The 20,313-nt window shown below is 33.4% G+C and overlaps 1 protein-coding gene across 3 annotated transcripts in view; it reads left to right on the top strand.

Annotated features, from left to right (window-relative positions):
- The window catches only part of LOC124359103 (zinc finger protein 250-like), a 56,460-nt gene extending 38,864 nt beyond the window's left edge, over window positions 1-17,596 (top strand). For all 3 annotated transcript variants that reach the window (XM_046811553.1, XM_046811562.1, XM_046811569.1), the window contains 4 exons: window positions 4,336-4,691; window positions 5,952-6,128; window positions 11,402-11,546; window positions 14,451-17,596. In XM_046811553.1, the coding sequence (XP_046667509.1) occupies window positions 4,336-4,691; window positions 5,952-6,128; window positions 11,402-11,546; window positions 14,451-14,705 (933 nt within the window). In that variant the 3' untranslated portion in view covers window positions 14,706-17,596. The remainder of the gene's footprint in view (window positions 1-4,335; window positions 4,692-5,951; window positions 6,129-11,401; window positions 11,547-14,450) is intronic.
- The last annotated feature ends 2,717 nt before the right edge of the window (window positions 17,597-20,313 follow it).

Below are 20,313 nucleotides of genomic sequence, written 5' to 3' on the forward strand. Positions count from 1 at the left end.
ACGCTCCTACTTACTTTACTATTGACGTCTAAAATTGGCTAAATGCTAACTATCGAACTTGGCTAGGCAGAGAAGGTCCTGTATCTTGGCCTGCAAGATCTCCTAATCTCAACCGTATGGACTTTTATCTGTAGGGATTCCTTAAATCTAAGGTGTATGAGAAACTTTTGAATAAGATCCAAGTTGCAGCACAGAAACGTAAGGAAAGCTAAGCCATAAAGTGTCTGTTGGAGCAATGCAACAAGAGAGAATGGAGGACATTTTGAAAATAAACTGAAATGAAACTTTAAACTGGTACAGTAGAACCCCTCATATCCGGCCACCACGGGACCGAGCCCTTGGCCGGATAACGATTCAGCCGGATAAACCAACCTACAGTTCACAGCACTTGACGAAACAAAACAATTGTACTGTACTGTACTAACCGCACTGGAAATAATCAACGAACTGTTTACAGGTTAAACCTATTAGCTCAACTGAGGACAAAACAGGAAAATGTAAACAAATAGATACACCAAAATAACGCAAGAGTCGTGGGAGACTAGTGCGTGCAACTGCGCGTCTGCAAGCCGTGGTAAATAAATTTCGATATTGGCTTCCGGGAAGTGGCCGGATAAACCGAGGTGCGGTAAAACCGAGGCCGGATATGAGGGGTTCTACTGTATGAAGCTTTATTTAATAAACTAGCAGTCACCTGCGGCTTAGCACGCAATTTTGTAGACTTTGCATCTGTATGAGCAGTTCTGTGGTTCGAGTGAATTATATTTCTGACGCCAATGTTGAGTTTGCCTTGTTGCCACAATCAAGAAAATACATAAAAAAGTTGATATTTTTAGCCATTGTAAATTACTTTGTACTTAGTATGTTTTGTTCCATACCTGATTTTGAAAAATAAAAAAACCCGCACACATATATGTATATACGAGGGGGTACCCAAAAGTAACCGGAATTGTATTGCTGGCAGCCGGCAGCATGTAGTACACATTCCTGCCGCTAGGCGTGTGTCGCGCAACCCATTGCGAGCTCAGTGACCCCAGTTCCGTTGTCCTAGTGCATTCTGTTCATTCGTAGTGACTGTTTTCGCTAACCCTGTTTTGTTCTTGTTTCGTTTTTTGTCATGGCAAGTTTAAGTGAACAACGTGCAGCTGTGAAATTTTGTTTTTTACTTGGTAAAAATGCTGCAGAAACTATTTTAATGTTGAATACAGCTTACAAAGATGATGCTATGGGGAAAACTCAGGTCTACGAGTGATTCGCTCGATTTAAAAATGGCGACATGTCGATTGAAGACAAACCTTGTTCTGGACGTCCATCAACCTCTCGAACGGACGAAAATGTTGAGAAAATTCGTGAACTTGTGCTCACCGACCGTCGACAGACAATTGAGGAACTATCAGAGAGTAGTGGGTTAACTTGGAGCTCGGTTCAGCGAATTTTAACAGGAGATTTAGGACTGAAAAGGGTTGCTGCCAAACTTTTTCCTCGACTTGTGACTGACCATCAAAAGGCACATCGAGTTGAAACTTGCCGCCTTCTGAAAGAACATCTCGAAAATGATCCCGATTTTCTGGAAAAGGTAATTACTGGTGATGAGTCATGGTGATGGTTATGACCCAAAAACGAAGCAACAGTCAAGCCAATGGAAGTCGCCATCTTCACCTCGTCCAAAAAAATGTCGGCAAGTCAAATCAAACATCAAAACCATGTTGATTTGCTTTTTTGATGCTAAAGGCATTGTTCATTCTGAGTTTGTTCCTCCAGGTCAGACTGTCAACCAAACATTTTATTCGGAGATTTTAAGAAGATTGCGCAACAGTGTTCGCCAGAAAAGACCCAATTTGTGGCAGACTGGAGACTGGTTCTTCCACCACGACAACGCACTGGCACACACAGCCATCTCAGTTAGGCAGTTTTTAGCCAAAAACGGCATGGTTCCGCTGCCCCACGCACCTTACTCGCCTGACCTCGCTCCATGCGACTTTTTTTTTTATTTCCACACATGAAAAGAGGCTTGAAAGGTCAACGATTTGACAGCGTTGAAGAGGTTAAGAAAAAAACGAAGCTCGAGCTTGCAGCCATTTCTAAAGATGACTACAAAAAATGTTTTGATCAATGGAAATACCGTTGGGACAAGTGTATTAGTTGTAATGGAGATTATTTTGAAGGAGATAAGGTCGTATCGTAAAAAATTTGATTATATATAATTTTTATAAAATAATTCCGGTTTTTTTTGGGTACCCCCTCGTATATGTATGTGTGTGTGTGTGTGTGTGTGTGTGTGTATATATATATATGTATATCACAGATTAGAGAAGCCTACAGTTGTCATAAGTGAACCGAGATGTGTTTTATTTCAGTCTTTAAATGTGTAGTAAAAATGTATGGTGAAAAGTCCATTAACAATGACACTACGCGATTGTTTCTTTATTGTTAATATTTTAGAACATTTATAGCTGGAATTGGTAAATTAGTTCAAAATCACAGTCCAGTAAACTTTCATCTAGCATAATTCTTGCTGACTGCTTAAAAAGGAGTCTTTGGTGTCATTTTTTTCACCTTCTTATGTTTTAGGACATTTTTTAAGGTAGATGAGTAGGCTACTTACCTAATCACTGGGATCTAAAATAGTATTACAAATATTTTTTATTTGTTAGAAAATGTACTCACTATAAATGAAAACAAATTGAAAATAATAAACAATGTTTATACAGAACAGTTTAAAGATTACATTATACAGTATTATTAGGATAAATATGTCTGATTATTAATTTGTACTATCAATATTTAGGGATATAAAAGCAGTTATGTTTTGCTAGCAAAATTTTTATCATAATATCGTGTTTTATACTATTGAAACTTACATAACTGTAATTAAATTACAAAAAATAACCGATGTGTCATATTTTCTGAAAACAGGTTTGGAGCAGTCTCTAGCATTTTTTATAAAGAATTGTGAATGTCAGCCTTTTCTTTTAATTTTTTTTTTTTTTCAAAAAATGAGAACTTCCAAGTTTAAGTTGATTTAATTAATATGTATTTAGATTAAAACCCATTAATAGTTATCCATACTTACTCAAAATTAAACAGAATATAAATAGAATATAATGATAGTAATAAAGTTAGAGAAATGTATTGAAATGTCATAAAAACTTCTAATTCTTAACAAATGTTAATTTTTTTAAATAAAAAACAAAAATAATTTTTCTCTGTGTGTGTGTGTGTGTGTGTGTTCAAGTTCAAGTTCAAAAACGTTTATTTTCTTGTAATTTAGAAAGACATATATATTCCATGAGTTCTGTTGTACTCGCGCGGAATAATTTTTATACTAAAACATACTTAAGAAACAATCAGTTGGGTGTGTGTGTGTGTGTCTGAGCGCGCGCGTGTTTGTTTGTGTGTGTGTGTGTGTGTGCGTGCGTGCATGTGTGTGTGTGATAAAAACTTATAATTTCTGTATTTCAGTCACATTTATGTTGTATTATCACCCACAAAAATGTAACACTAGGTCATGGCCACCCTGTATACATATACATGGTGTTTATGAACTCTCCGGAAATATTTTCTGCATTTGTTCATCATATGGAGACAAACAAAAAATATTATACAAACATGGGTTAGAAATGCTTAGTTTACCATCTATCTCTATGTAAGTGTTTCTTAGTTACCTTTTTTATTTTAGAAAAACTTTAAGCTCAACTTCAACATAAAGAACAAATAAAATTAATCATTTTAACTGCATTTTTTTGCTGTCTTAAATCAAGAGAAATTATTATATTATCATATCATGTTTCAAGATTGTAGATGACTGAAATATTTAAAGCTTTACACTATAAAATCCAATAAGATTATGAACTATAGAAACTATAATTATAAGCAGTGATTTTAGACTTTTTAAAGAATAATAAAAGTTGTTAAATTTTATTACAAACACTTTAACACCTACAGTATAAAACAATCTAGACCTATGACAATCAGTTTTGTAAATAATATAGATATAAGGTTTTAACTGTTATAATAAACTGCAAAATTGTCGTTGTTTACGTCATCAATAACTATTCCATACAAATTTCTGGACACTGTTCAAAATAGGTAATGTTTGAACAAAGGTAAAATTTCAACTTAATGTGGACGCTGTGATGGATGGAGAAAATTAATAGAATTTTAATTATTACCACTCTTCTTCTTCTTCTATCAAAGCCTTAAAATAAGCGTGTCACAAGATGGTGCTAGCCTTTAAAATATCTTACTTACATTTTAGATTTTTGGAAATAGGTTAACATTTTTTTAGGATCACTTTTTTTATTTATTTTATGGATGATTTAATATTGCTTACAGACCTTTCCAGAACCTGATGTCCACTCATCAAATTCTGTACCTGAGTCTACTGGACAGTTCTCAATGACAATGATGTGTTGTAAAAGTGTGTTTTCCGATAGTACTAGAATACAAGAGCATTTAGCCCTAAAGCACAGATCTAAACTCTGTGATATATGTGGACTCGATGTTAAAACTGTGGAAAATCTAGTGTTGCATACAAATGAACGGCACAAGTCTCACAAAGTATGTATGCAGTGTGGTAAAATACAAGAGAAGATTAATTTTGCAGCTCATTTGGCATCACATAATGAAGTTATTGTTAAAGAGAAAGAGCACTTTGAACCCTTTGTCCGCCCAAAATCCTTTACCAAAAAGTAAGTATATAGTAATAAGTATCAATGTTAAATCATTCAGTATTTGTTGACAGGTTGAATATTAGTTCAGTATTATTCACCAATCTTAGAAACTTATAGACTTTCTTCTTGGATCACTCACTACTGTCTGCCTTTATATCACTTGTAACTGTCACTAATAAGGGTTCGATATTCCTTAAGGAGTACAAGTTTTACTAATCTTAGACTAAATAAAAATACATGGGAAAGAATATCGTTAATAGCAATTCTGTCTGGCCAACCTTACCAACCTGTTGTTAAATGAAAAATTAATAATTCTACAAGTACTTCTGCTTCGCTAGCCTCATGGGAACATGTAGAATAAACAACATTTCCTACACTTAACAATTTAATAACAAAAAAGTCTTAGGTCAGATATGTTTTTCTGATCCAGAACAAAGTCAGATGAAGCACAAACTAAGGAAGTATCAATTAAGGGGCTACCAGGGGGCAAATGGTTATTAATGCAGTGCAGATCTAGGGTATTCTGTGTTTTCCATAATCAGACCTGCACTAATGTTTGAAGCTGTTGTCTGGTGGCCAAAAACTAAGATTAATGTAACCAGGTTGACAAGTATCCAAAGAATGGACTGTCTGGCCATCAGCAAGCCTTCTCAAGTGTCCCGGGCACTGTCTTGGACTATTGTAATGTTGCTCCTCAGGAGATTACTACTCAGGCTGTAGCCAGGAGATGTATATTGTCTTCAGTGACAGAGAGTTTGGTTTGCCTTTGGCTGCAGCTAGTGGACATTGTAATATAAAAATGATTCAGGAAGATGATGTGACTCTGAGTCTGTAATTTGAAACATCGTTGTCAATTTTTGGCAGCTTATGTCAACTTAAGATTTATTGTACATTTATTTGGAAAATATAGAATTCATTAATTTATTTTGTCTTTGCAATCTTTTGTCAGTTATTCAAATATAGTTGCCAACCAGCATTCCTGTCTAAATTCTCTCAAAACTGCTATGGCTTCACTAACCATATTGCACTATAAGCCTCAAGGTAGCCACTTTCTTAGCAGTCATGCCTTGACACTCTGAAGACTATATTTATTTCTAATCTTGTCTTGCCAGCCTCCTGTGGAGTTCTGGAAGTACATGGGGATTGCTGCCAGTAATTTATGGAGTAATTCTAAATTTTCCAGCACTTATTCTGAATTTCAGTATAATCTCACTAATATTGTGTATTATTAATTTTAAGGATTTTTGTTGAAACACTTACTCATTCTACCATTTTCAGAAACAAATTACAAACTCTTGAGAAAAAGAGTAAAAATCTTCATTATGTTTGTAAACATTGTGAAAAACAGACTTCTACAAGATACGAAACACAGAAACACAATATTGAACATCTGGCAGAAAAATTCAGAAAGCACATTTGTAAAGTATGCTACATCAGTTTTGAGACAGAGTGCAAGTAAGTAGTTTGAATATTATATGCTATTTTGATAAACATATAAAAAGGGAAAGTAAGTATTTTTAGATAGGCAGGCTGGTGAGTGATATGTCTGAGCTTTCTCTTGTAGCAAGCTTTGAAACAATCAAAATAGCTGCATATATTTATATAATGCAGTATTTCTGACCTCTATATGATAAACAACCACCTTATTATTCCTCACAGAGGAAGTGAGCAATACTGCATGTGAGAAGGAGATAAGAAGACCATAAGAAAATCTCTACCAATGCAAATCTGATAGATAATATGTTGGGTAGCTATATGCAAGCCCTGATTCGTAGCACGTGAAGTCAAAATGTTGTTTTTTATTGTGAACTTAATATTTTTAAATAAGTGCTTGAATGTTTCAAAATATTTTGTAGCAAATTATTTATCACTTTTTCTGATAGTCTTATCAGAGTGTAATAAAATTTATTCAGGAATGGCATTTGATCAATATACATCTCCAATTCTTTTTTAATCTATTTTAGATTTGCCAAGGAGAATTATTAAATAGAATTGGCAGTTTAACACATTCGGTGCGGCGCGTCGGGTATACCCGTCACGCTTGTCTACCGCCGCAGCCTGGCGGCGGGTTTACTCGACGCTTGTCCCCTCCACAGTTACTGGCTCAGTCTGACCTCGGCTCTTGAATGAGGAGGTTGTTTTCACTGTCAGGCCCTCAGATATTACTCCTTTGTTCTTTGTGCGCGCCAGTCTAGGCCTCCATTCTGATATCAGTGTATTACCTATACTTTATTGTTTACATTGTATTGTGCTGTGTTTAGTGATAAGTTTGTTTATTATTTTGTGTACTTTGTTCATGAATATGGCGGAAACTTCTGGTAACAATTCAGAAGACAGTGAAAATGAACTTTCAAGCAGCGAAGACAGCGCGGAAGAATACGACACCGACCTACTATATCTGGTCTTCGTAATATCCCTTTTACAGGGGAAAACAAACTTCTTTGGCCAAAACCAACACATAATAGGCCAGTTGATTCGCTTTTGGTTTTGTTTGACATTTTACTAATTGAAAATATAATACAATTTACCAACTTCTATGCCAGGGAACTATTTTTTGGCCTCAACTTGGAACCTCAGTCACGCATAAATGATTGGAAAGACCTGACAGTAAATGAATTTAAAACTTTTATTGGAATATTGTTGCACATGGGTACTGTCAGACTGAACAGAATTAAAGATTACTGGAAGACTAATTAACTTGAAAACTATTACACTCAAGAAGGGAGAAAAAGCAGAACATTATGCAAAGGGGGTTATGGTAGGCAAGTGGAAAGATAAAAGAGTTGTCAATTATATATCAACAGAGTTTGAAAACGACACGGGTGAGGCAAGTAACAGTCGTGGACAAATGAAAAAAACCCATTCCGATGATACACTATAATGCCAAAATGAAGGGTGTTGATCGCAATGACCAACTTTTATCTTACTACCCGTGTGATCACAAGTCCCTGCGCTGGTATAAAAAGGTTTTTGTCCACGTATTGCAGATGTTTGTCACCAATGCCTATCGCCTTTATTGCTTTGCAAATCCTGAAGTGAAAATTCCCTTATACGACTTTAGGTTGAGTATCATTGAGCAACTTCTTCCACCAAAAGACGACATACCTAATGTCCCAGCAAAAAGACAGCGACTGACTGAACATGCCATTTCGAAAATTTCTCAAACTCCTGGTGGAAAATCCAGAGGAAGAAGGTGCAGAGTGTGCAGCAGAGAAGGGAAAAGAAAAGAAAGCATGTATTTCTGTTCGCAGTGTCCTGAAGAGCCAGCATTGTGTGTAGTGCGGTGCTTTGACAAGTACCACAAAGAATAAAATTTGGACCTTTTTATGGGGGTAGGTGGGGATGTAAATAGCTCTAAACAACACATGTGTGGTGTAAATAAACTTTAACAATAAATATCCTACAGTGCTAACTTAAAAATGTTTGTTCTTCGTCTTATTTTTTGTGTTTGGCTTATAAACTAAGTTCAGTGGCTTGATGACAGGTATACCCGACGTTTTTGTAATTGACTAATTTTGTTCCCAGAACCTGAAAAATAACTTTTAAAAGTGTTAAAGAAATTAACTTCAATAAGAAAATCTGTGTACTTCATTTTGTTTAACTTAGAACTATTAAAATTATGTGTGTCATCTTTGGGCCTGGTGACGGGTTTACCCGACGCCGAATGTGACGTCATTATCAGCACCATAGAATCTTCTCAGCTGACTTCTATCAACATTTCTGAGGTCCATGTATGTTAATATAAGAATTTTATGTAAAAATAATGTTAGGCCCGTACCACTGTTTTACGATTTGGCATGCAGCACTCAACGTGTTAATAACTTCTCTAAATGGTAGTTCCATTCTCTTCATTTTTAATCTTCGAGGAAAATTTATAATATTTATTTGCTCTGCGCTAATTATACTTTATTCCCATATATAAAATTATTATTGATTATGTAGATGTTAGATATACAGTATATGTATTGTGTAATAATAGATATACAGTACAATACTTTTAGACATACAATAATTAAATAGTCCTTTCTGGTAGTCAGAATAAGTAGGTAGATTTTGTTACAGCTGAAATATTCATGTGGTTTATTTTATAAATACAAAATTCCAACTACCTTTATACAAAATAAATTTTTTTTACTATATACATATGTAGACAGCAGTCAATTTCTAGATAATGAGATGGTGGAACTGTAACCTACTGGAGGTTATTGAATACAGCAAAACGATTCGCAAGGTGGTCTGAAGGTTCCAAAATGCCATTCTACCTCAAATAAAGCCCTGTATTATATAAGCAGATAAATATATATGCTATATACTAATGTCACTTATGGAAACAATAATTAACCCAAAAAAGCCCAAACAAGTTAAAGGTTTTTATAAAAACTGATCGTACAGGGTTATCCAAAAGTCAGTGGTCACCCCTAGGCGATTTGACCAATGGAAAAAATTGGGATCTTGTAGGTTAATGAGACCTACTTTTTGACGGATCAAAAAATGTTGGGGGGCAGCCCCCAGGCATATTAGCGGCACTCCAACCAGAAGTTGCTATCATCATTCCAAGATGGCAGCCATAAAATTACTTGCCTCAAAATCTACCTACTTCTTCTGACTGTGTCAGAAACTAAAAATAAAGTCTTAAAAGTGTTTGAGGTTTAACATCGTTTTTTTGAGGCTATAATTAATATGGCCACATACAGTACAACTGGCTCTCATATTTTAAAAATGAGACATCAACCGTTATTCTGTATGATTCAATCACTTTCATTTTAGTCATAGAATTATTGGAGACATCTCATTTTAAAGATAAGATTAATACACATACAAACAGGGTTTTACATTATTTTATTGGTTATTCAGAAAAAAAGTAAATATGAGAATTTTTGATAATGTGTTAACAAAATTTGTAGATTCATAAACACTGAAACAATGAAAAATAAGTCGATTTTTATAACTGTTTCTTTGATTTACTATATCTGGAATATCTTTTTTTTAATAACTCTAATTATTGGGATGATATTTTCATTATAAATAAAAACTTTAAAACTATTGCGTACTCAAATGTATATACATATACGTGTGTGTGTGCGTGCGTGTGTACCCAAAAATATATGCACACCTATGAATATATAGGTATCTAATAAAATATCCACGTGAACCCCCGAACCGTGACTGATCTATCTTCACACTATAAACTGTTTTGTTGGTATCGCTATAAATAATGTATATATATAATTTTTTTGAACATATACATATTTATACTCTCGAGTACATCATACCAGACAAAATATAGGTAAGAATAAGAATAAGAATTTTATTCTGCCAGAAAATATTCCACACAAATACATTGGCACGTCAATACAATGTTACAACTTTTGTAATACAATGAATATTCTAAAAGTCTTGTTTTGTCCACACTGTTGAGATGTACTCTTCCACTGAATAGAATGATCTTTTACATTGAAAATAATTTAGTTTAGCTTTAAATTCCATATCACTTAGCATCCTTATATCTAATGGTAACTTATTGTATAGTCTAATAGCCATCATCATTGGGCTTTTGTCGGTTTTAGCTAGTCTAGTTTGAGGTAAGTTGATATTGTTACGACTTCTTGTTTCATAATTGTGAACATTTTTCCTTAGGTTTACTTTTTCTAAATTAGCTCAGAGGTAAAGTAGGCATTGTTGTATATATAAAGAAAATAATGTCAAAATTCTAAAACGTTTAAAAAGTTCTCTGCAACTATGATATTTATTGACTCCTGCCAATATTCTGACAACTTTTTTTTGGATGATGAATACTTCATTTGCGTAAGGAGAAGAGCCCCAAACAATCAAACCATAATTTAAGTGACAGTGAAAAAGTCCGAAATAAGATTGTATAAGAGCTGTCTCCTCAAGTTCACCACATAAACGTTTAATTGCAAAAACACTTTTACTTAGTTTACTTTTAACCCCTACAATTTGCTGATACCAATTTAAATTAGGATCAAAAGTCAAACCTAAAAATTTTGGAAATATATCTTTTTGTGTCTCATTAGGATCTTCTCTGAGGCTAAATATTACAGTAGTTGTCTTATCATTATTTAGAATCAAGTTGTTGGCAGTGAGCCAGTTCTCTACAAGATTAATATTCAATTTGTAGTCTTCTAAGAGTTTGTTATAATCTTTATTTGTAGTTACTATAGTGGTATCATCAGCATATAAAACAATATTTGCAGGTACATTTACACTCAAATCATTCACTGCAATTAAAAACAGCAACAGGGACTCCACAGGTTATTGGTTTACACAGAGATATATCTTTTTCTACTACTACATATTGAGATCTATTCTTTAAGTAAGAGCTAAGTACATCTAAAGCTATCCCCTTAATATTATAATGTTCTAGTTTTTTAATCACAATGTTATGAGACACTCTGTCAAAAGCTTTGCTAAGGTCACAGAAAGTTATAGCAGCAAAGTCTTTCTTTTCATAACAGTCTATAATCATATCAACCAAAGAAATAACAGCTTGAGCTGTTGATAACCCTTTTCGGAATCCAAATTGTTCTCTACAAAGCAGATGTTCCATTTCCAAAAACTGTAATAACTGTTTACATACTGTATGACTAATTCCATGACCTTAGACAAAACCGGCACAATAGCAACTGGCCTGTAATTTCCTATTTCATAGGAGGTATGTGTATACTCCAAAAATATAAATTTGTAGCATTAATTTTTTCCATTTTCAGCCTCATAAAACACTTGAGACTCAGTCATCTACTAAATAGAAATAAATGCCCTGACAAAATACAATGCCTTATTTGTGATATTGAAGTAGACACAGAAGATTTATTATTTCAACACATGACGAATGAACATCAGTATAATGCTTTGGTAAGTATTTTTGTTTATTTTATTACATTGATTTTGCAGTATATTAAAAATGCTTAAATCATAAAATTAGATTGAAATATATTAATAATATGTTGTATTTCAACTTTAACTATATGCCTTTTCAATATTAGCCTGCAAGTACTACACAATTTTATCTAAACATATAATAATTATAATATAAATTATATTGCTAAAACATATTACTTTCAAGCAAATTTAAAAAATAAACACTGATTCAGTTTATGAAACAACAAATATGACTGAATTAATACTTTATATTCAAACACGTTTTGGTAAAAAAATGTATACAAGTGTATTTTCAAAATTGCTAACGATGAAGATTTTATTATTTTTCAAATTAATTTTTTTAATTGAAGGATGTGTTATTAGTACAAATAAATAATAATGTGTTAATCTTGTGAGAAAGAACACAAGTGCCAGCTGAAATAACAGCCATTTTGAGTTCCTGTAAGAAGAATGCCAAATCTTGAATCATGTTACTCTTTTTTTTTAATAATTAAATATGGCTAGTTGTTTCATATTTAAGATACAACACATACAAGTTTTTTTCAGTTAGGTTTTTCATTGCTGGTTGTCTGACAAAATACAACACATATCTAATAAATTGATATTTTAATGTTTAAAAATATACATTTCAGAAAATCTATAAAGCCATGTGGGAATATGTGTTTTATACCATAAAAATAAAAATATATAGAGTTTCCTGCCTAAAATAAGGGAGAAAATAGTGCCTCTATTAACCCTTTGACGAATTTAGACTACTTTCCACTCTAAATACGAGGGTCTTCCAGAAAGTAAAGAACGATTGCGCATCACGGGCGGCGCAGTTCCCCCACCACCGCGGTAGATAGCTTGTTCGTTAGCCACACCTTCTGCCTCAGTGTGAGCTGAGTAGCGGTACCGTGAGGTCACGTTTGCGTCTCCTGTGAAAGTTTAAAATGGCGGCGTTAATTGAAAATCCCGCCAAGTGTGAACTGCGTAGTGTGGTACGGTTTCTGAATGCACAGAATGTTCGACCTATTGAAATTTATAGGCAAATTAAGGCAGTTTACGGTGACAATGCGATGAACGAGTCATCAGTGAGAAAATGGTGCATTCAATTTAAGGAAGGTCGAACTAATGTGCACGACGAGGAACGAAGTGGAAGGCCGTCACTCGTTACTGACGAGTTGGCAGCGAAAGTTGATGGAAAAATTCAACAAAACCGTCGTTTCACTTTGAGTGGTCTAGTGGAATTTTTTCCACAAATTTCAAGGTCGCTTTTGCACGAAATAGTGACTGAACGTCTTGGTTATCAGAAAATGTGTGCTCGTTGGGTGCCTAAGATTCTTACTGATGTCCACAAGACTAAACGGATGGGAGCAGCTCTTGAGTTTTTTGATTCAGTATGACGAAGAAGGTGATGCGTTTCTTGACCGCATCGTAACGGGTGACGAAACTTGGGTTTCCTATCGAACCCCGGAAACAAAGCTCCAGTCAATGGAATGGCATCACTCGAATTCACCAACAAAAAACAGGAAAGAAAAACCAAATTTGAACACCAGGAAATTGATGGCAACAGTTTTTTGGGACCGAAAAGGCCTAATCCATGTGGAGTTCATGCCGAGAGGCGAAACAATCAACTCAGAGGCCTACATCGAGACCTTGCATCGGCTTCGCCGCACTATTCAGAACAAACGACGCGGAATGCTGTCGTCGAAAGTGGTGCTGATCCACGACAATGCTCGGCCTCATTGCAGTGCACGAACCAAAGCAGAACTCAATTCTTTCAAATGGCAAATCTTCGGACACCCTCCGTATAGTCCAGATCTGGCTCCGAGTGACTATCACTTGTTTCCAAAGTTGAAAGTGTTTTTTAGGCGGAAAAAACTTTTTGGGTGACGAAGACCTCAAAGAAGGAGTAAAAACGTGGCTTCATTCCTTGGCGGCAGAACAGTATAACGTCGGTATAGAAAAACTGGTGCCACGCTACAACAAGTGCCTTGACAGTTCCGGCGATTTTGTAGAAAAATAGAGTAAGTTTATAAGTATTTATAAATAAATTTTCATGCTCTTATCTTTTGTTTTTATTGACTTATAACAAAACGTTCTTTACTTTCTGGAAGACCCTCGTAGGTTACACAAACTTGGACATATTCATTTGTGGTATAGCAAAAATGTAAGTGAGCTATTTGCATAGCTCATCAAGTCGGGATGGTTGCTTAGTCTAAGCTACTAGTCTCTGACGTGGGAGTTGGCCTTGGAGGTGGAGGCTCAATTCCCATGGCTGATGTTAGAGATTTTTGTGGTCTAGAGTACTCTTATATGAAGCTCACTAGTCTCTGACGTGGGAGTTGGCCTTGGAGGTGGAGGCTCAATTCCCATGGCTGATGTTAGAGATTTTTGTGGTCTAGAGTACTCTTATATGAAGCTCAGGCATCTTTGTTAAAGCTGTCAGAATGGCCCACCTTAAATAAACTGTGGTCGGCTTGGGTGGAAGTTGACAGGATCAGTGTATCCTTGTATAAGCTACTAAACCCAAAACACCCATTTTGCATTTTTGTTGTCTTTAATATACATTAATAAAAAAACCCACTGGATTTGTATTATTTTTTAGTTATATGACCAAAATAATAGGTTTATGAGTTATAAATCATTTACACCGTTTTAATACCTAACCATGAAAACTCTCATGTTAAAACTAATGTGTCAAAGTGTTAAAGAGGCAGAGTTAACTCAAGCTCTACCTAACTCTCAACTTCATATCATATACAGGAAATGAATACAAACAAAGTAAAACTATTAACAAATTTTACTTTATTATAAGTAGGTATTAACAAAATATTGTTTTATAAGACAAATCTCATGGTCTTTCCAATACAGATGGCTTTTATCTTTGTGTAGGTGAAAAAAGCTGCTAAAGGAGAAGAAAGAGGGAATAAAAAAGATCAGTGTACAGTCTGCCAAGTCTATTTCAAAAACAGCAAGCTTCGAGCAATTCATACCATAATGTTTCACAGAACAGCCCCGTACAGATGCAACTGTTCGGCCAGTTTCTTCACCAAGAGTTTGTTGGACTTCCACCAGTTAAAACACACCAAGGATGAGGAGGCTAGGTATCTAATAAAATATCCACGCGTACCTCCGAACCGTGACTGATCTATCTTCCCACTATAAACTGTTTTGTTGATATCACTATAAATAATGTATAATGTTGTTGGTCAAACTCTTTTATCAACTACTACATTGTCACCAGTTAACTATAACTATCTCTCTCACTTTGTAAACTTGGTTTCTAATATGAATGTAGGTGGGGGGGGGAGGGTGAGTATTTGGAGAATCTCTTGTAACCAGAAACTGAGTATAGATCATTAAAACCATCAATCAAATACTGTCTGTAAAAATATATATTCAACTTAAACATTTAATTATTTCTTCATACAATGTGCTTAAAACTTGAGATGTCTGTAAAGATATAGAACAAAAATTAAAAGGAGGGTGCATTTACTCTTGCTTGTAAACCCAAAATTGTTATGTACAAAGTTGTACATAAATGAAAGGCTGTTGTCAGCATTATTAGTTGATAAGGTGGTTAGTATTCCGGATCCAAAATGACTTCTCTGATGTTAATTTAAGCATAACAATTGCTTTGAATAGTTTTACACTGCACTGTAATTATTTCAGTAAAATCTATGTTATGGCTAGTGATAGTTTTTAGAATATATTGAGAATGAGGACTTTTTTTTAATTCTAGGTGAAATTTTTCATTTATGAGATAGGCCCAAATCTCCAAAACTATATAAACACTCAGACTAATTTAAACATCCTGATCTATAAAATTATCAAGGGTTACATCAAGGACCCAGTGCCTGTATAGGACCATCCCATGGTCGATCAGGTACCCAAAAATGCGTCCAAGTTCTAAGACTTGATAAATTCACAACTGTTTCATTATGTCAGATTGGTTAAAAGAGCTGAGTTTAGTTCAAGAACTTTATATTTCTTAGACTACTGAATTACCCATCCAGCACTATTTGAAAACTAATTTACATATTGGTTTATTTTTACAATCACTGGACTGCATTTGCTTAGTAAAAAGCAAACTTTTTTTTCTCCTTGGTTAAAAATAGCAGTTATTTCCAACTAAATGAAATATGTAATGATTAATTATATACTAATGAACCTTGAAGTATTTAGTGGGTATGGTTAACCATTGTTGATAATATTTATTTATTATAAATGTGATAATCTCATAAGTGTTTGCAATTTTATGTTAATAGAGAAAGAGAGAGAGATAGTTCATCATGATGGGCGTAATGGTGATTGATTATTCTCATTGCGTTTTAAGTTTTATTAGGTTTAGTACTTAACATAGTAAGTAATATGTTACCCCATTGAAGACGAATCACCTCAATGATTGTCGTTCAATGTTCTTATAGAAAAAGATGTAATAATTGCATTATATTTCTGTTAACCATATTTTTACACTGTTATGGTGTACAAAATAATGGCAAGATATTTAGTGAAACCCCATATAAGCTGTTATTTTAAATTTTTATTCTCTATTTTTTTTAATTTTGTTATTATTTATATATTTTTAATAATGGGTTTTTTAAGAAGAATAAAAATAATACAAAATATATGTAACAAAAGCTTAAAGTCCAATATACATACTGTCTGTATAAAACAGATGTCAGTGGTAAATGGTTAAATCATAGATTAAGACCAAAGCTCTGTGGTGTACAAAGAATTGCTTTGTTGGTTATTCAATACAATACAATCATTATATATTTAATATAAAATCTCTTGTTAGTAAACATTTACAAAAAAAGTTTCTATGTGAAGTTTACTTAGATTTTGGTTTTGGTAGACAGATGACATTGGTGTCTCAGAGTTCAGAAAATATTTTATGATGTTGTTTGATCAGCAATGCTACACGTACCAGCAATTTTCACAGAATAAATTGATGTTTTTATCTTTTATTAACATAATTCAAAACCTATGCAACTTATTTAAAAAATGGTTTAGTACTAGGAATTTAAAATGCTCTAACCAATACAGACTAAGTCTAATTTAGTCACTAGCTCTCTTGACAGGCTATGCGTGCTTGGATGAAAAATATTGGGAAAAAATTGATAATTTTTCTAGACAATATAATGGATTTTCAATAGAGATGGGAGAAATGCTCAAAATTAGACGTTTCAATTCTCTTTCAGAAGGCTCGAGAGCAAGCACATTTAACCTAGACCGTAGACATTTCGTTTTGGTTGGATGAAGCAGCAATGGCTTTCCCTTCCTCTATTGTGCCATGTACCAAATACTTTCGTCTTAAGCCCATTTCAAGACCCAACTTACGATTTCCTTAAACTATGGAAGTTACTGTATTTTACAATGTAGCGTGGCTCTGTTTGGTTATACCATACTGCAGTACAAGTTCAGTATAATTGTTGCATTTTAATTACTGACTTTTAAAATTAAATTTGATCTAACATTTATTTAAGACAAAATATAATTGTTCAGTAATAGTGTATTTTGTTTAAATCTTAATTTAGAAGAGAATATAGATTTTTCATACAAGAGTAAAGTTGATGAGACTATCAAGGAAGAAAATGAGGGTTAGATTCCACCCAGTGAACAGTTGATTGAATTCTAATTAATTAAATTAAATTTGTTACTTTGTTAATAAAACTCTGTAACAAACTATATTGAATATAAATTTACCAAACCACAGACCTTTGGTTGTAATTATGTGCTTTCATGATTAATTTGGGACTAGTAATAGTAATGAGGTGCTTTAATTAAGTGCAATACACTTACCAACACTACTAATATGTGATAAAATATTTGTTGTATACTCTATTGAGGTTTAATATACAACATCCAAATTCACTGACTGTTTCAATGTTCATATTATTTATCCATGGCTAAACATTTAGTGGGCTCTGGTTCTACTGAAATGTCTGTACTCATTGTTTCAGTATTGTGTAGAAGTATTATACTTTAGTTTATAAATGCATTTATAATAAAATATGTGAAGGGAGTGTCTTAGACATACTATTACTTGTATTTTATAACCATCTTTTTATCTTTTTGTGTAAAGAAGTATTTATATACATTGCCAATAGAGCCAAAAGTCCTCCTAAAATTATAGGTATTACTATGAACTAATGTGAAATCTGTGATGAATCAACTGGCTGAGAGTGGCCTACCAGTGCCAGAGAGAAGCTTGTTCAAGTTAAAATTATGGCCAAGATCCAAATCTCAATAACATGGATAAGGGATTTAATGAAAACGTATTTATCAAGTTCTCAGCGTTTGTTTTTATGTCATTCTCAAAGTCAAACTACTTTTAACATTTTATTTACACAAACTTTCAGTTCTGCTGTTTATTAGATTAGTTGTAGCATATTAAATTGATACAAGAAAAACACAATGTACCTTCAATTTATCATGCATTACACATAAACCTTAACGTCCACATTCTTCATTCCTCTTACCACTTTCTACTACTTAGATTGTAAAGTAAAATACTGATATGACTAAAAGACGTATTTTGCTAAATTTACCAAACCGTTGCAATGTACAGTGTTATACTAAATTACTGTAACATTTTTTAAACTGGTAAAAATTGTCGAATATACTAGGTGTAGCTTACTGTCATTAAATTCATCAAATGACTAACAATTAGATATGAAATTTTACATCAATAATGATGTAAAATATTCATATCATTTTAATACACTATGACTAATCTGATATAAAAATGAGAAAAATCTAACGTCTTCCTTTTTTTTATTTAATTTACATAATGATTGTGTAAACAAATAGGTTTGGAATGTACACAGTAAACACGTAGGAAACAAATTGTAATAAGAATATTTTGAATAATACTTTTTTAAAGTAAAAAGTACCTTTCTACAAAGAGTTTGATGTATAGAAGACATATGCACACATGTATGTTGTTTTATAAAGTAAAAAAGATCAATGTGAAACAGTTCAGTCAGCTGCACTGGCAGCCATCTTAATTTTAGCGTTTTAAAACAAGACTGTCGTTTCACTGAAGCCAGTTCTTTATTATTTTTAAAGTGTACATCAAAGTATATTTATTTCATTGTATATTTAAAATGTGTAACCAAGAACTTCTCAGTTAAATTCAAAAGTTATAATATTGTATTTTTATTACTTAATTTAGAATGTTAATATTTATTTGTATATGTAATTTATAACGTTCTAATCTTACCAAAATTATTTGTATTTATACTAAAAACTTGAACAAACTTCTGTAGAGACTTGTTAGGCAGCCATCTTGTTTTAATTCAGTTTTATTTTCAGAGTGTTTTATTATATGTATTTGTGAGTTTATTTGATTTTGTAAGACAGGATCACCAATAACTTCACTTAGTTGTTTGAACAAAAATTGTGATTCTATTTTATTAAAGAATTTATTGTGTTAAAATATTATTTTATTCACCCAGTTGTTCATTAGATTAGGAGGTAGTGGTTAACATGGAATATGAGGATGATATGGTTTTGTATTTTTGTCAAGCTCGGGATATTGGTGTAGGGGTATCTAGGATATTGGTGTAGGGGTATCTGGGATTAGAAATGACACAAATCAAGCATGAAATTGTATAATTAATTAAGAATTATAATTCTTGAAGCAGTTGGAAACTTCTCTTCCAGAAAGGATATATTAAAATGATGTTTCCTAGTTTGATCCTCACTAACTCCAACATTGGTGTCAACTTCTTATAATTATCGGTGGGGCTCACCATGTAAAGGATGGATTAACGAACACAAAACCAGCAGTGAGAAGGGTCCATCCCTTGGAAAATGGGGAAGAGATGTGCCATCAATAATATTTTTACTGTCCCACATTACAATGTATTGACAAAGTCATTAGTGTCTAGAGCTGAAGATTACATGCCACTATTCTAATATAAAATTGGAAGATAACATTTCATCAACTGAATAAAATGTTTTTTTTTCTTTTAACCAGTTTAGCATAACATTTTTAAAGTTTTTCAGAGTAGTACTTCTAACACTTAAAGTAGGTTCTAACATATCTTAGAACAATTTGGTTATAATATCTAGTGCGGTAATCATGAGTAATGCCTCTTACACTGAATAAATCTAGGTTTTCTTTAATACAAAATAGGTATTGCAAGATAAAAATACAAGGTAGAGTAAGTCTACCATATTCAACATAAAATGGCTTACATGAGTCTCTGATATTTATACTAAAGATAGTGCGTATAGCCTTTTTTGACATACGAAAACTTCTTTAGCACCACTAGAATTTCCCCATAAAAGAGTACAATATAATAGGTTGAGTCCAGATAGATTCCAAGCAACTTGACCGACTAGAGTACATAGTTGGTACATAGGCCAAAAGCAATTAGTTCAGTTTTATCTTCAATAACATGTAAGCTGTTAGTTTTGCACAAAATTTGTAAGGTCATGATAAAGATTGTGAACAAGAAGGGGCCCAGGACAGAACCCTGGGGGACCCCGCTCATCACCTGCCTAAGATTGAACCTCTAATCACCAGTTTTAACAAACTAGGATTTGAAGGACAGATAGTAGATGAATAGAGATAGTTCCTTGTCCTCTACTCCATAATAACCTAACTTTTCAATAATTTCCCTGTGAAGTACAATATCAAATGCTTTACTTCAATCTAGTAATAAAGTTCTAATTTATTCTTGATTTTCAAATCCGTTAATGATATACTGTACAACACTTTCAACAGCCTTAATAGTGGACA

The sequence above is a fragment of the Homalodisca vitripennis genome, chromosome 1 (genome assembly GCF_021130785.1).
Source record: "Homalodisca vitripennis isolate AUS2020 chromosome 1, UT_GWSS_2.1, whole genome shotgun sequence".
NCBI lineage: Eukaryota > Metazoa > Arthropoda > Insecta > Hemiptera > Cicadellidae > Homalodisca > Homalodisca vitripennis.